The sequence below is a fragment of the Poecilia latipinna genome, unplaced genomic scaffold (assembly GCF_001443285.1).
Source record: "Poecilia latipinna isolate Pla-1442-1.1 unplaced genomic scaffold, P_latipinna-1.0 Scaffold1390, whole genome shotgun sequence".
Taxonomy (NCBI): domain Eukaryota; kingdom Metazoa; phylum Chordata; class Actinopteri; order Cyprinodontiformes; family Poeciliidae; genus Poecilia; species Poecilia latipinna.
This window is the reverse complement of record NW_015114006.1, coordinates 22,659-39,000: the sequence shown is the minus strand read 5'-3', so window position 1 is coordinate 39,000 and position 16,342 is coordinate 22,659. Positions and strand designations below refer to the sequence as shown.

General features: G+C 38.9%; 1 protein-coding gene across 1 annotated transcript in view; it reads right to left on the bottom strand.

Annotated features, from left to right (window-relative positions):
* camk1da (calcium/calmodulin-dependent protein kinase 1Da) overlaps window positions 1-16,342 on the bottom strand; it is a 39,856-nt gene that overhangs the window by 18,176 nt on the left and 5,338 nt on the right. The window contains exon 2 of the mRNA XM_015056550.1: window positions 9,758-9,832. Within this exon, the coding sequence (XP_014912036.1) occupies window positions 9,758-9,832 (75 nt within the window). The remainder of the gene's footprint in view (window positions 1-9,757; window positions 9,833-16,342) is intronic.

The window sequence follows — 16,342 nt, the reverse complement described above, 5'->3', positions numbered from 1 at the left end:
GTGACAGGAAAGGGATAAAGCACACACACGTGCATTCTTGTACTTGTATCCAAATGAGAACTTTGAGTATTGGCTTTCTTTCATTTTAGTAAGTGCATTTATGTCTAACCCGGACACTTTCCTTTCCTTAATGTGTGTGTGGATAGGCCTGTCGTGATAAACGACAAATCAATTAATCGCACGATAAATTAAACCTATCGACCTCATTTTAATTATAATTATCTTCCTGCTTTTTTTTTCTTTCTCTTGATGACACTGAATGAAAAAAGGCTGAAGTCCGGTGTTCTCCACTGACCTTCTCTTCCTATTTCCTTAGTGTAATGTCCAGCGCACAAGACACGAGTTGTCGGCCCATTTTCAAAACCTCAGAGACACATTAGCCGACAGAAATCCTAGGTATAACGGTTCGATCGTGCTGTGTGGTGTCCAGCCACACAGCATTATTAGTAATAGCGTGCATTATTAGTCATTTCCATTAAATCAGTGTCAAAAGGTCTTGAAACAATATTATCGTTTAACGCAATAATTTTTTAGACAATTAATCACTCAGCAAAATTTGTTATCGTGTCAGGCCTATGTGTGGATGAATGTGTGTGTGTGAATGGGTGAATGATTGAATGCAGTGAGAAGCTCTATGATGTCCTCTAGACTTGATAAAGTGCAACAAGCGCAGATCATTTTTTTACCATAAACCAAAACCGAATTTACACCAGACCTCTTAACTTAACCAGCTGAGCGCATCCCAACTGAAAAAAAGTGAGGACAAGGAAAATATCCTCACTTCCCATAAATGACCTCTTTTTTTTGGTGAAATTAGTTGTGAATGCCCTCTACATGTACCATAAAAAAGAACACACACACATGCACATGCACACACATGCACACACACACATGCACGCACGCATGTTTGTGTTGCTATCTTTGTGGGGACTTTCCATTGACTTCCATTCATTTCTACAGCCTAAACCTTACCTTTACCCTTTTCCTAACCCTAACCATCACATACCTAACCAAACCTCAATTCATACCTTAGCCATAACTCTGACCCCTGACCCAAAAACAGGGTTTCCCCTTATGGGGACCAGGCTCCGGTCCCCACAAGGAGCAATTGGTCCCCACAACGTAGTATATGTCAGGAAAATCGTCCCCACAAGGTATTACAAACAAACGCGCACACACGCACGCACGCACGCACACACACACACACACACACATACACACTTATGCGCAGACTGCAAAAGGGAGATCAGCCACCAGGCTGCATGGTTGCATAAGCGTTTGCGTAAGGAGAGCATGGCAGTAAGACAGGAACTCCCACACAAACCTACATGCACACCGAAGCAAGGACGAAATGACACACAGACGGTCTACACACTTCAACAAATAAAGTGACAAGTCATGGATAAGGGATTAAAAAAATTTGGACACTTTAATTAGGATGAAACAACTGAATTAGAAAAATTATTGATATTTATTTTAATTGTATTTTTTTATGTTTGCCTTTTTTAAGACTATAGTTGGTGTTTAAGTATTGTTAAAATGTCTTCCAATAACACGTAATTAACTAGTGATATTTTAAATTTTCTGTCAACTTTAACTTTTTTTTTTTTTCTTTTTCTTTTTTTACCTCAGAAACATGTTTCTAACCCTAACACTAGAAAACTTCCTAGGGAAGCCTTGTCCTGTATAATAGTACATAAACTTACAAATTTTCATTCATTGTCTTTTTTTTTGTCACCCCTTTTTCTTAGTTGTGGTGATTAACATTTGTCATCTCACCATCACAGTTGGACTCCAGACATATTATTAGGTATTTTTTCAACGGCAACCAAACAGTGACAAAAACCTGAGTCCTTCTTCTTAGATTAAACGCTGGAATTGTCCATCCTCCTTCCTTTTCACTGACTCTCCATTTCCCCTCTTCTAGCTGATCTGGTAACAGGCACACAGTCTAAATGCTCTCAGGAGAAGATGGTTGTGCAACATGGCTGACAGCGAGCCTTTATGTGTGTGTCCATGCATGTGTGTGTAAGGGGGAGAGAGGGTTTCATCATGATGAAGGGCTATAATCACACCAACATATCCAGGTCTCTGACCGGAGCTGCTGCAGTCATTAGCTGCCTTCAGAGGGAGAAATAAGCCAGTGCTGCACTCAACACCGTCCACCTTGGCTTTTCTTGATCAAGGTTGTGTTTATTCACACACAGTAATTATTTCATCAGCATAACATTCATAATCTGTGCAAACATAACCTAATAAAGCAGTTAGAGGGATATTAGGTAAAGGTTTTAACAACTTGGCCTGATTTAGGCTTTCGCTGCTAGGAGTTTGTGTACAAGCTAACAGAAGGTAATGAAATCGCTTTTTTAAAATCTGGATTTAATTTTAGGTCAGCAAATGGTTGTTATACTGACCACAACCCACCTTTAAAACAGGCATTTTGTGTGTACATATACATATACGAACATGTCTTTCTTTATTTTTTGTTTTATTTCCCCCCCCCAACAGAAATCCAAAGTTAAATTTCTTGTTTTCCTGGCCAAATAAAACCATTCTTATTCCGACACAAAATATTCATCTTAATACAGTATTTTTTGATTTGTCACAGAATATGTACATTTAGTTCTAATCACTGGAGAAGTATTATAAAATATTCTAACATATTTTGTAAAAAAAATTGACAATAATAAAATAAAGATGTTTTGTTCAGTTTACTCGCAATACATTTAATAAAGAAAATGGGAGATCTATCGGAGTTGTAGCTCCCCCTGTGGTGATAGGAATGTATTGCAGCCTAATCAAATTATAAAACAAAAATGCCTGCATCAGTATTGCGAGCTGTAGCGTTATTTTTAAGAGAGAGAAAGAAAGAAAAAACCTCAGTTGAAACAGAATATTTAGGGATGCACAGGAAATTTGGGCTAATATAGTAAATTAATACAGTTATTATGGTCAGTAACTAATATTGCATTACATTCCAAGGAATGTCTGCTTCCAGTTTATGTTCCAGCTATCATGAGCACTGTAGGACAGCCATTAAGTTAGGAAAACTTAATATCTCATATTTGAGACCCATATATCACCACGTCCGACCCTTATTTCCCGCCCTTGTACTTTTAATCATCTTGTATCAACTCAGTTGATAATGTATGGTATTATTAGAAGTTAATAAATTATACTAATTTATTAACTTTTTCAAATTAATCTATTAACATTTTTTCAAATGACATGTCATTTGTTGTTGATGTATGCAGCATCTCTTGTAAGTGAGACAACGAATCTCAAGATATTTTCCTATATAAATAAGGGATTATTAAACAGATGTCAAAGAAAAACATTTCTTTGAAATCAAGTATTTTTATGCATTATGAAGATGAACAGGCATCATTTCTTATAATGGTATTTATTTTTTTTCTTTAATTTATTTTACTTTTGATCCTAAGTGTGCTGTTTGGCATAATGAGAAATAAGACATATTGATGATCTTAGTTCTTTTACTCTGTTGACCACTTCCAGTCGCTCTTTGAGATTTTTTTCTAGCTTTAAATGAAATGTCTCCGTCTCTGAAGTTATGACTTTAATAACACAAACAACGGATTTCAGCAAAAGCGTGTGAAGCAACATCGCGATATTAAACGCTGAAACGAAAGCAGTCAACTCGGAACTGTTTCGCAGCTTCTATGCGAGTTTAGCACCAGGAACTGGAACCCAGGCAGAACGCAGTAAGCATACTAATGACCGCATCGACAGAGGTAGCTGTCTAACTTGAAATACTTTCATCTGGATTTTATTTTTTTCTTGAAAGCCAGACTCCCTCCTTCCTTTTGCTGAATGGATCTCATCTTTAACATTTAATTCACAACAAACAGCATTCATTTAGAGTTGCAGTGGGTTGGCATTGATTTCCATCGGAACATGGACTGATTGGCTCCCTGGGCTCGGGGTTACGTAAGACAGGCCGCGTTGAAGGGCAGCGGAGGGGAAGAGCGCATTGATCCGCCGTGCTGCAATTACACCAAACCCTTGCTCCCTAAATGAGATTTCTGGAAGTTGGGAAAGAGAAAAAAAAAGGAAAACTGACATTTCTGTAAATGTTCATAATTATAACAAACGAGGCTACTTATTACTTAGAGATCAGAACCAGCGTGGTAATTACAGAAGCTCGAGGACACGGTTTGGGTGTCATCTTTTATTAGAGAGGATAGACAATACCTCACGATTAAACCGCTGCACATACTACAATACATTTCGGTGATGAAAGTGAGAGCAGACTGCAGCACTGACACTGCTGCTTCCCTCCAATTCTCTCACTGTGTCTTCTATATTTCAACATCTGTCTACGCATAAAGCAGGAGGGTGCTTGAACATTACTGGAGGAAGAAGGGGGGGGAAAAAGGATATGTAACGGAATAAAATAAGCTGCACAACTACAAGAATCAATCAACAAGTCAAGACACTCAAAGAGTCTCAGATTATGCATAAGCCTGTTTGAGCAATGATTTATGTTCAGATTTAAGCTGCACTCAAGTACTTCATGTCAGTACAGTAAGCTAAAATATGGCAAAAGGTTATTTCAAACCTTCCACTATTATTACTACAATAAAGGAAATACTGTTTTATACATAAGTATGTTTGTTCCCAGCCTGGTTCCTATGAGATGATGAATTGTTCTCATCTCCCTTCAGTTCTCTCTCTGGGATTTCTCTCATTGAGTTTGACTTCCTTGATTGAATTTCAACTTGGCCAATCAGCAAACAGAAGAAGAAGAAAATGTTGTGAACGATGATGTTGATTTTCTGCGCTGTTTTAGGATTTTTGTCGCGTTGGCAATTGCAGCAGAGGAAGTGAAGCCATTCTGTCCGTATTGGTTACGCTTCCAAATATTGAGCACTTAAAGTTGGAGCAAGAAGAATGTTTAATATATTTTCTTGCTCCTAAAGATGTTCCTGCCCTACTGCCCACATGGTTGTTTATAGCATACGCAATTTCTGGTAAACTTCATTGAGCTGGCACATTACTTAAGTCATGGCTAAACGTTAGCGGCAGGGCGTAATAAGATCCAGTCGTTTAAAACTTCAACAGAGTTTTAAACGACTCTGTTGTTTAAAACTTGCAGGCATGTGTACATGCCAGCAAGACTCAGCTGGCATGTACACATGGAAACGTATCCACTCTGAGACCCAATTTCAAAAATGCTAATTTCTGGAGTCTCACACCCCAGATCTGCGTGGACGCACAGTCTAAAAGACAAAACAAACTTTTGCAGATATGCCTAAAAGCGTCTCTGTATGAACAGGGTCTTAGTCATTCCATTCTTTTACAACCAGTGCTCAATTGCAATATAGTGGGGGAAAAATATCACTAAATTGTTCCTGCATCAATAGACAAAGTTGCTCTTGGGAGATATTTTGATGCTATTCTCTACTCATGGCAGAGTTTTAGAGTCCTTTCACCCCCGACAGTCCGGTTGACTCTGTTTGATTGGGGTAAAAAATTACAACATTTGTTCCACTTCCAGATGTTGTGGTTATTTCACACTGCACTGTTAAAAATAAACCAAATCCTTTGAAAGACCTGTTCACCTCCTTGCCTGTAGTGGCGCTGCACCAAGAACCACTGAAGAAAACCTTTGAAGAAGAAACTGAGTGCAACTTCCTTCTTCATGAAGTAGAAAAATAGAGTAAAGTCAGATTTTATTGGCTGTAGGATTTCAATTTCATCTTTGGCAAAAGACAAGCCATTTCTCCATCTAGTGCTAGATGTGAGCATTTGTTTTGATTCTATTTACCCAGAATGTCCTGTACTATAGTCTGCTTCCTATAACTGGAGCGGCCTCCGTTTCGCTTGGCGTACACACAGGGTCGCAATTACATATTATTCAGGTGGTTGCAAAAACATAAATCGGCGCCTCCCCCGGTCCCCCGAGACGAAGACTCACTACATTTACCCTGTTATGTGCGCGAGGTGAAGGAGTGTAAGAGCGCGCTGAAGTGTATGTGAAGGCATCATCAGCGCGCCGCCCCCTCCAGACGGGGTTTTGACGCCCCCTCTGGTGCAGCGCCCCTATGCGTTGCATGCGCTGCATACCCACCTTTTGCGCCACTGCGCACACATATGCATTCGAACTGCACCAGAGTTCACTTTTCTGGTCACCACTTCCCCGAGTTAAATCTCCCTTAGAACAATTTCTAAGGGAGAAATTGGGTGTCTTAAAGCTGTTTTTGCAGCAGCTAACGTCTCTCCTGGAACAAAGCTTTTGGTGCAGTCTTGAGAGTTGCAGCAAAGACATAAAAACAGCATGTGTTTGCTTGGAGGTAGCCATGGTTTGCAAAGGAAGAATGATTTCAAGCAGCAACTCCTTTAAAGCAGCCATTCTGTCCATCTGATTTAATCAGAATGACAGAGTGATACCAGCTCCCTGGTCTTCATTAACAGTTTCCCCTTAGCTTATTGTCAATTAGTGGCAGGGCTTAAGCACAGTTCCTAAGAGGTTTTCATGATTGAAGTATTTTTCATTAACTTTTATTACCTTTGCGGCTAACTGCATTTCATTTGATGACTCCTCACAGCAATTTGTACTAGATACAAACTGCCCCGATAAAACCTGAAGCAACAAATGAGTGAAAAAGCAACATTCTCAGTCTCAAACCTTTTGATTACAACAGGAGAAATAAAGAATGATGATGCATGTTTGTAATACTATCAGTGCTTATTGGTGAATTGCTAATACAACATGCTTGAGAAAGTTTTGAAAATAAATCATTTTGTCTCTGCTTACATAATAAAGGAAAATTCAGCGAATTCTGTCACAGCAACTACTTTGTTACACAGCGGTGTAACATTGACTTTGTTTGTGGTATATATAATTAATGATTGATTATAGCAGGAGGGTTCCTTAAATTACACAACAGTAAGAGTCTAACGCAACAGTATATTTAAAGCTATTTGACCACAAATATTGAATTAAAGCACTGTTTCTTGTCCTCCCTAGTATGTTGACTATCTTAAATTGTGTTTTTTCTTAATATTAACAATCTAAGCCAATTTTGTGAAGCATCAAGTGCTCTATTGTCTATGAAGTATATAGTATCCACCATGTTATATAATGTTTGGATGGGGATGAATGTGCTCCTTCATCAGGACAGGGTACTTTTGCTGTGACATCATCATGTTTTTATTGTTGTTCCATATTTAACGGTCGACTGCCCTCAATAAGTCAAATAATTATTCGCTGAATTATTCTAAAAATAGGCTGGTCAATCCTGCTGTTGGAGTCACTTCAAGCATTTGGTATGTTGAGGTATATTAATTATAATTAATTATATTAGTCTTCATTAATGCAGATAGAGCATCTGAATAGTGCATCAACTCCTCCCCTTGTCATTTCTATATTCTTTGTACGAAATGTTGAATAAACATTAATGATACCACGAATCATCACCGATGTCCGCTGGACTTCGGGTTGCGCGTTTCAGCTGTTTGGGATTCCCCTCCGTAATTTCCCCTTAGAAAGCACAGAGAATCCGGCGCTTTCTGATTGGCTACCTGTCACATTCAGTGTTAAGCTCCCAGTCTGGGAAAACCCCTGATTTAGATCGGAGCCACCACGATCTGCCGTAACCCAACACACACTGCAGGATCGACCAACGACCTAAGATTGTCATAAGGGGAAAATAGGGGCAAAAAATGGTGTAGTGTGAACTATTGCATTAGGTGGTCGGATATGCCCGTTTTCTCTATTTAAATCTAGTGATTATTGAAGGGGAATACAAACTTCATAATCTGCACTCTTTTGGTTGAATGCAGTATTTATTTCCACTTTGGCTTTATGTTGTTTAGTTTTTATTCAAGTACGTATTTTGTTAATGAGAATCCATTTTGTTTTTGGTTGTTTTGCTTATTTAGTTTATCAGTTCCAGTGTTACGTATTATTTTGAAAATAAGGTGTATCTATCAGGAAATCACATATATTATTAGTCAATTCCATTAAATCAGTGTCAAAAGGTCTTGAAACAATATTATCATTTATCGCAATAATTTTTTTAGACAATTAATCGTCCAGCAAAATTTGTTATCGTGACAGGCCTACCAGTGGCTGGCTGAAATACCAAAACAAAAGAGGGAAAGGCGCTGTATCACATCTTTGAATTTGCACATATTGTCATCTTTAATTTCATCCGATTACTGCATGTTAAGTTTCATTCATTCATATCTGGAGAGTACAAAATATCCTTGAAGCATTCATCCATTTCCCCCCTTATGAACTGAAATGGTGCCAGTTCCCGTCTTAAGCAAAAAGAAAATTCCAACAGCCTCATTTTTCGATGTTATTGTGCAGCGTCAATACCCATTGCTCACCTTTGACCCTGTAACTATGGAAACTAACCCATGTTCCATTAACAGATGGCGACTGGGGACAAAAATGAACATGGCAAGTAATAAAAAAATGCAAGTAAGCCAGAGGGAAATAGGGCGTGAGGGGAAAAAAAAGGAAAGAGAAAAGCAATGAAGTGAAAGAAGGGACAGATGGTGGGAGAGAGGAGAGGAAAGAAGACGTAGAGATGGAAGACAAGAAGAGACGTTCTCTGTCTCCAACTGTTTAACTACAGAACTTTAGAGCTTTTCATTGGAAACATCCGGACAACAGAACATGTACAACCCTGATTATTTCTCTGATAGTGGAAAACCCGATGAGAAAACAACAGCAGCCTCGGCTATGAAAACAAAGGAGAGCCCAAGTGACAGACTCATTCATTAACAGATGACAGAGACACAATGATGGACAACAAAATATTCTACGGCGTTCTAATGCAAGCCGAGACATTCTGGAAACAACAGGTGGGAGTATCTGCATTAGAAACGGAAATACTCAGTTAACTGGGTTTAACATTGAAGCTTATCAGCTTAGCTAAAGCCACAACCTTTGGAGGATCGTCAAGAGAAGGACTTCAGGTGATGTAATAGTTGGCTGAAGGAGCGATATAAAAAAGTTCGGTTTGCACTGTAAGGACTGTCCGAGTCACAGAAAACGCAACAGGTACTCAAGCAGAAACATGCAATGAAATGGTCGGTGAAAGAACCCGTCACTCTCAACACTCAGAAAAGACACAAAAGAGAAAATTTCCTTCCATCTAATCAATATGATTGCAAAAAGATCACAAATTGTCAAATACTAGAGGGAATGATCAATGTGAAAAGATGGATCTGATGAGGACACGGCTTTTGTTTTTGAACAAAACATTTTTTGTACAGTATTTGAGTGCAGTACAGCATTTATTTACCCTTTATTGTGAGGGTGGACTTCTTGATTTTATGAAAGGTGGCATTGGAACCCAAATATGTTGTGACTACTGATAATCGCTGACAATGACTTGGAAACAGCTACACTTACATAATCCTCAGATGGGACTTCCACCTGAACTTGATAGAGCCGTTTCCAGCTTCAGTGCCAAAACTCCAAATCTACTTCTCCTACGTAAGCAGCTCTAACCTTCCACTGAAGGGCAGAAGGCTTCCATTTGCTATCCAGATGCAATTTACTTTAATTTTCAACAAATCCCTAAATATCTAAATGGGACATGCTTGCAATGTTCCTCAACATGAACGCAAAGGAAGACAAAAGCATGGGTGCAAGGAAGCTTCAGTCAAGACTAAAACAGATGGAAGACCCCTTTATTAGAGCTCCACCAACACACACATCAACTGATTGCACCACCTCTGAGAACACACACCAAAATGAGCATGAAGTTTAACTTACAGCTGCATGATTAGGTAGAGGTGGTCCGGACTCTCATAGATGTCCTCCAGAGCAACGATGTTTTCATGCTTGATCCTGCAAAGCAAACACAAACCGAGAGTAAAGCTCTTTATTTCATATAATATCCGTTGAATTGTCCTCCTTACACTTGTAGAAGCTGCTAAAGACTTCAGAGGTTCACCTAAAACTACAATGTTACAGCTTAGATCAAACCTTGCATTTGTTAGAATGGCCCAAAGTCCAAACCTAAATCCAACTTAGACATTGTCCCATAGTTTGTAAATTGCTATTTAAAGAAGCTCTCCATTCAAACTGACTGAGCTCGAACTTTTATACAAAGAAAGAGCTTTAATTTCTAGATGTGCCTATTTGATAGAGAAGCACCCCAAAACAGCTGTAGTTGGAAATAGAGCAAAATGTGGTTTCACAAAGTAGAACATACAAAAAATGGAAATGCAGTTTTTCATCATGGTACAATGTGTACCATGGCCAGTTAAAAACCATGACTACATGGAAAACAGACTTAATTTTTGTTAAAATGTCATATGTATGTTAAGAGTTACATACATATTAAAGTTATGTATGTAACTTGTATAAAAAAAAAATTCTACACATTTGTTGAAACAGATTGTTGTGAACGCATGTCCATGGACGATGGCGGATAAACAGTTTTCCTGTAACAGTAAGTTGCTTCTCCACCATTAGCTCATCGAGCAGCGAGTACAGGATGTTGATTGACAGCACTAAGACTTTACTCCTGGCTCTGATTAGTTGAAGAAATGCTCTGCTCCCGACAAAAAGCAGACGTCAACAGTAGCTCAGGGAGGAGGTGGAGGAGATTGATCCTTTCACAGATGATCTCTCATACTATAATGGCATGGTGACAGTATCAACAACATGTAAAACTTTTTTTAAAATAAGAGATACTACATACTGCAGCTTTAAATGTAGATTGTGATTTTGTTTTAAGTTGAAATCTTTCTGCACTTTCATTCTTTTGACTTACCCGGCTAGCAAACACTGAAATCAGAATGAAAAATCTTTTCATCCTGGATTAATTTCCTCAAACTTCCCTCCCTCAAACTCTCCATGGTTACAGCAGCATGATGAAGGTGTTTCAAATAGTTCTGTGTGTATCTGTGTGTGCGTGTGTGTGTGTGGTGCACATTCGTTACCCTAATAGCTTTATGCTGGTAAAATCACGACTGAATTTATGTGGGCGCATGGATTGATCACCTGCATTGTAAATAGAGGTAATTCCCCCAGGTATGACATGCTAACACAAACATTCACAACAGGTGCTCAGGTGAGGCATCTACTACCTATTACAGAGTGTATGATCTCTGTGACAGCAGGCAAGCGATGAGCCACAAAGCTAAGACACGACTCACACACACACACACACACATACAAACACACAGACAAGTGCAGGTTGAATGGGGATAATGCATGGATTTAAGCCCTGCCTGGGATAATGAAGAGCTCCAGACAACAGTCTGGGTGTAATGGCAGACCAGAGTCAGGGTCCATTCACAAAAAGCCTCTTGTACATTTCAGGCTCCATGCTGCTAGGAGCTGCTCTTATTCACGGATTCCTGTAACAGCTGCTGTGGCGGAGCTTTATAGTCTGTTTCTATCTCGAGAAAATGGCATGGTAGCACTTCCAAAATATACCTAACCATTTGTTCCAATAGGGAATTTACAGCCTTTTCATGTTTTTCACCTGTTTTCTTCTTGGGACTTCTTGGATATGTATGGAAATCAAACATGTCCTGATTGTAAAGTGGATAGAAACAACCCAACAGCTGGGTCAGAGCAACTCAAGACCAAGAAATATCCTTGGAAATCTCTTAAACCCCACATCTAAACCATTTGTTTGACTCCAATAATTCGCCTCTCTTTCCCTTGGTAGAATGGATAATTTTAGCTATTCTGAGATCTTTTAATCTCAGTAGGAATGATTCTAGTGCGTCATGACTTCTGGAAGGTTACTGACTGAATTACTAACTGATCCCCAAGTGCTTGGCCAACGAAGCACTTGGTTGGACGTTCAATCCCCTGGAGACAATTCTCTTGACAAATATTTTTGAGAAATTTCTCACCAGGAATTAGATATCATAATGTCTCTGCTTTTGGTTCATTGTCCTCCACTTATCTACAATCACGTGCCTTAGGTAACAAGTCCAGGATGGAAATGTAAAGACCCCTCCACTTAGTGACTCTCTACCTCATTCTGTGGGACCCCAAGAACGACCAACATGACCACCTGGCCAGAGCAGCACTCATGCTACAGCAGCCAAGGTCCAAATCTGTCCATTCTACTCCCACTCCATCATACTACCACTCACAAGTAGAAGACTTTGATACTTGAACTCAAAGCTTGGACCAACGGATTTTTGTAAGTCACAACTAAGCTGTAAGTCTATCCACCAAAGTCTTGAGTCAATTACAAAGTAAAGACATGGCAGTGCCAAGTCAAGTCCCAAGGCAAGACGTACCAGACTTGACTCGAGTCTTAGTCAAACATGGTCAAATTTAATCACAAAGTAAAATTATGTAAAATCAAGATCTATACTGTAACTTTGTTTGCCAGAACAGCCACCAAGAGGAACTGAACTTCAAAACGAAAAATGTTTCCAAGACAATTGACTAAAGACCGAATGAAATTATGAGACGTTGAAGTCACGTCTCAAGTCTTTTGGTTTGGATCCACCGAACACCACAGCGCAGAAAATGAAGGTGTGGATGTTGTTATATAAAAACATAAACTTTCATAGAATTTGGTCGTAAAGTTTGAGAACTCCTGATGAGGTGAACCACTCCAGACTTTGAATGAATGGCTGTGAATATTGATATAGCTATTATTTTCATTTTTAACACACTTAGAAAAATGTCTAAAGGCATGGTTTAACTTTGTAAACAGCGGGTAGTTTGATTTTACTTTTTAGAAGGCAAACTGAACGTAATGTAACGTGGAAAAACTGAGGGTGTGTGAATATCTTCTGGATGAATTAAATTACACTTTGTGTAAAATGTAAATAAATGTGTTTGACTTGTGTGTAGGATTCATGTGAACTAATTTTGAACCATCTTGTATTCTTAATAATTAGACATTATATGGATCATTTTGCCTTGTAAATTGCCTTGAGATGAATGCACTGAATTGAATTAAAAAGCAAAGCTTTGTCCTTTATAGAGCAAAAATAATATCTGCCTGTTTAGAGCTGTAAAGAAATCCATTAGGTTTTCCAAAGGCGACCCACTGTCTTACACTGCACATAGGGACGCTCTGAACCGTTTGCAGTAATAACATCCATTTATCGAAATGAATGTCAGCATCTCTCTCTCTCTCTCTTATTACTATTGGCAATTACAATTTTCTCTAATGTCCCTCTGCAGAGACAAATTAGTAACCTCAGCATATTTAATTGCATCATTCTCTATTGTCACAGCATATACAAGTGCATCACTTTAATACTTCTCTATGACTGCATGGAGAAGTGCCTATCTATACCTTTCATTTACTCTTTATCTCAGTTGGACTAATGTGGAACCCTGATAACCTTCTGTATCTCTACATCAGTGATTTTAGTAGTAGTTGTTGGCTAAGGCAATCATTTCAGGAAGATGTTACCAGAGCAACATTTTACTGCACAGCTTTGATTTGTAACTTATGGGTTGCTTCTAGTATGAAAAGTGAAAGTATTAGAGCTCATGAACTGAATGGAATGATGTATGAACCTGGAACAATGGCGTGGAGACAGACAGGGGCCACAGTGATGGCACAGTACAGTACAACTACCTATCTTTGCAAGGCCCATGATCTCAACCCCAAGACTCTGGTGGTAGATTGTATTGGCTGTGTTACGGAGGGGATAGACGCCAAGGTGAAAACACACAACCTCCTTCAGGGATAACTCCTCTAAAGACCATATTTAGCCTTTCCTAGCATTCCTTTGACAGTTCTTTGGTCTATGGTATGGAATGAAAAAGAAATCAATTATGTTGAAAGGTATTTTTTAAGCTGAGGTCATTAGTACCAGCAGTCAATTGGCTGATTGATCGATCTGTATGCCACATGAATAGATAACTTGAACCACAATTTCCCCTCAGTGACTCTCAAATTATTTGTTTTTTTTAATGTATTTCTGGCTGATATTGTTATATTAAAGTAGAACCACAATAAAATTACACACACACACACACACACTCGTAGAGAAAGATTCAAAATTAACAAGGAATCTAATATTTCCCCCAATGTATCTGGTAAATAAGTCTAATGCATACTTACAACCCCATGAGCACCCAGCAGAGATGTGTGTTTGGATCCCTGTAATTCCAGATCGATACAATCGGGTTTATTTATAGAGCACCAAATTACAGAGAATCCAAACTCAGAGCACTTTGCAAGGTCCAATTCAAGCCCAGTTATATGGGTTTAGATGAAACTCAGACCAATCCAATTAATTCCAATCTTCTGCACACATTTAGAAAGTTCATACAGTCCAATATGCTCAACTGTAGCTTTAATCAACTTGTGAAAACCTTCAAGATTTATTAATACATGTTAGCCTTACCAGTAAAATACATTTTTCATCGACTCCTCTTATTTGAAGCATATAAAGGATGAAATAATTATTTCTTCTCACAGACTGGAATCTTTAAACAGGGATCTGAAAGATTTTTTTAATTTATATTTGATGCCTGGGGCTACGAGTGAAAAATAAACTCCTGTCTTTGAAGGCGCACACATTCCACACAAAAGCAGAATAGCTTGAGTCTGGCAGAGTCGAACCACACGACTAAAGACCGACACACACTAGCAGCATATGATATGTGTCAAAACATAAGCTGCTCTGCACGGTTTTATACATCAACACACACACACACACACACACACGCACGCACGCCCACACGCACGCACACACACACAAATACGAGCTGCATTCAGGGGTTTGTGATCAGCGTGGCGTTTGTGTTCCCAGCATCAGCCTCAAAAGCTGAAATTACACATCGCATTGGCGTTGCCTTTGGGGCCACTTTCTACTGCTAAACATAGACATCTTCTGTCATTATGGTGCCACCAGGATGTGCAACGGGCAGCGGCTGGTGTGACTCTGACCGCGGTGGGACCGGTGGTGAGGGAGAGTCGTCTTTGTCCCCAATGCTCAGAGCGTTCAGATCCACTATTGTTCTCACAGCTGGATTGGGAGATATGCAGCCCTAATTGGAGGTTCGGCAGGCGTGATGCTCTGTTCATTCACAAAGAATACAGATTTCTGATATGAGGCCTGAATTTTTCCCACAGCTATTCAGGTTCATTGTGCAAAAACATGCCTTATATTAAAATAACAATCATTAATTTAATTATTTGTTTATCTAAATCATTTATAGTTTAAAATAAACATGTTGACATAAACGAAAATTTTGAATGCAAAGAAGTAGTTGGGAGAAAAACATCTTTTATAGTCACGTTGCGCAAGTGTCTATAAAAGACACTTGCGTATTTCTTCCAGGATGGCAGAAAACTGCACAGACTACCATTGGTTTAGGTGTGAAGTTGTCAACATTACACGCTAAATCTTTAAAGTACAAGTTATATAGAAAATAAAAAGAGACACTGTTGCTATTAATTGTCAACACTACAACAACTAGATAACAAGGGCAGAAAAAAAATATTTAATGTAAAAAAATAGCGAGGGAGAGCTGTTATGCTAGCTTGACTTTGATAATATTAAAGTGTAGATATGATGTGGAATTGTGTGTTTAGGTTCAGTAAAAACCTAAACGACACACACAACAACTCTCTGACATATCATCAGTTGAGCAGGTGTTTAAATTGGCTAATCAAGCACTGCTGTGTTCAGACGACCACTTATTAATAATCTCAAAATAAACATAAGGTCTGAAAACATAATACTGTAATAGACTGAATGTTCTGTTCTTTGTGTGGGAAATGCTTGCATGTTTTTTGGTGTTGGATCCTGACACGTCAGTGGAGTTGTTGTCAGTTAGTTGCTATAGCAACAGGTCTGTGTGATGTGTAGCCAATACAGAGAGCAAGATAAAAGAATAGTACGAGTGCTTTTTAGTTGTTCAACTGTTTTTTTCTTCTAATTTGATAAAACCTACATTTGCAGGTTTCATTTTGTTAATGGGACTGTTCTACCACCACAGCGCAGCTATAGATGGCCAGTAAAAGAATCATCTTCCAGCGTTGTGCGCATTCGCGAAATATCCGGATGTAAACAATAACATGCAGCGCGTCTGTAATCTACCCCTTCTGTCAAAAGTCAATTCACTACACCATAAGCAACCAAGCACAAATCAACCATCCATATTGATGCAAACACAAAAAAGGCAAAGTAAAACTAATAATTACAAAAAATATACATATTTGTAATGATTCAGTACTCTACTAATTGAATGTAGTTCATTATACTTTGATAAAATATTAGATTTTATTATTTTCAGTAAAAATGTATCTCCTTGGTTTCTTTAGACCAGGGGTTCCCAAACTGTGGGGTGCGCCCCCTAGGGGGGGCGCCGTGTCATTGAAGGGGGGCGCGGGAAGCCGTCTGGATA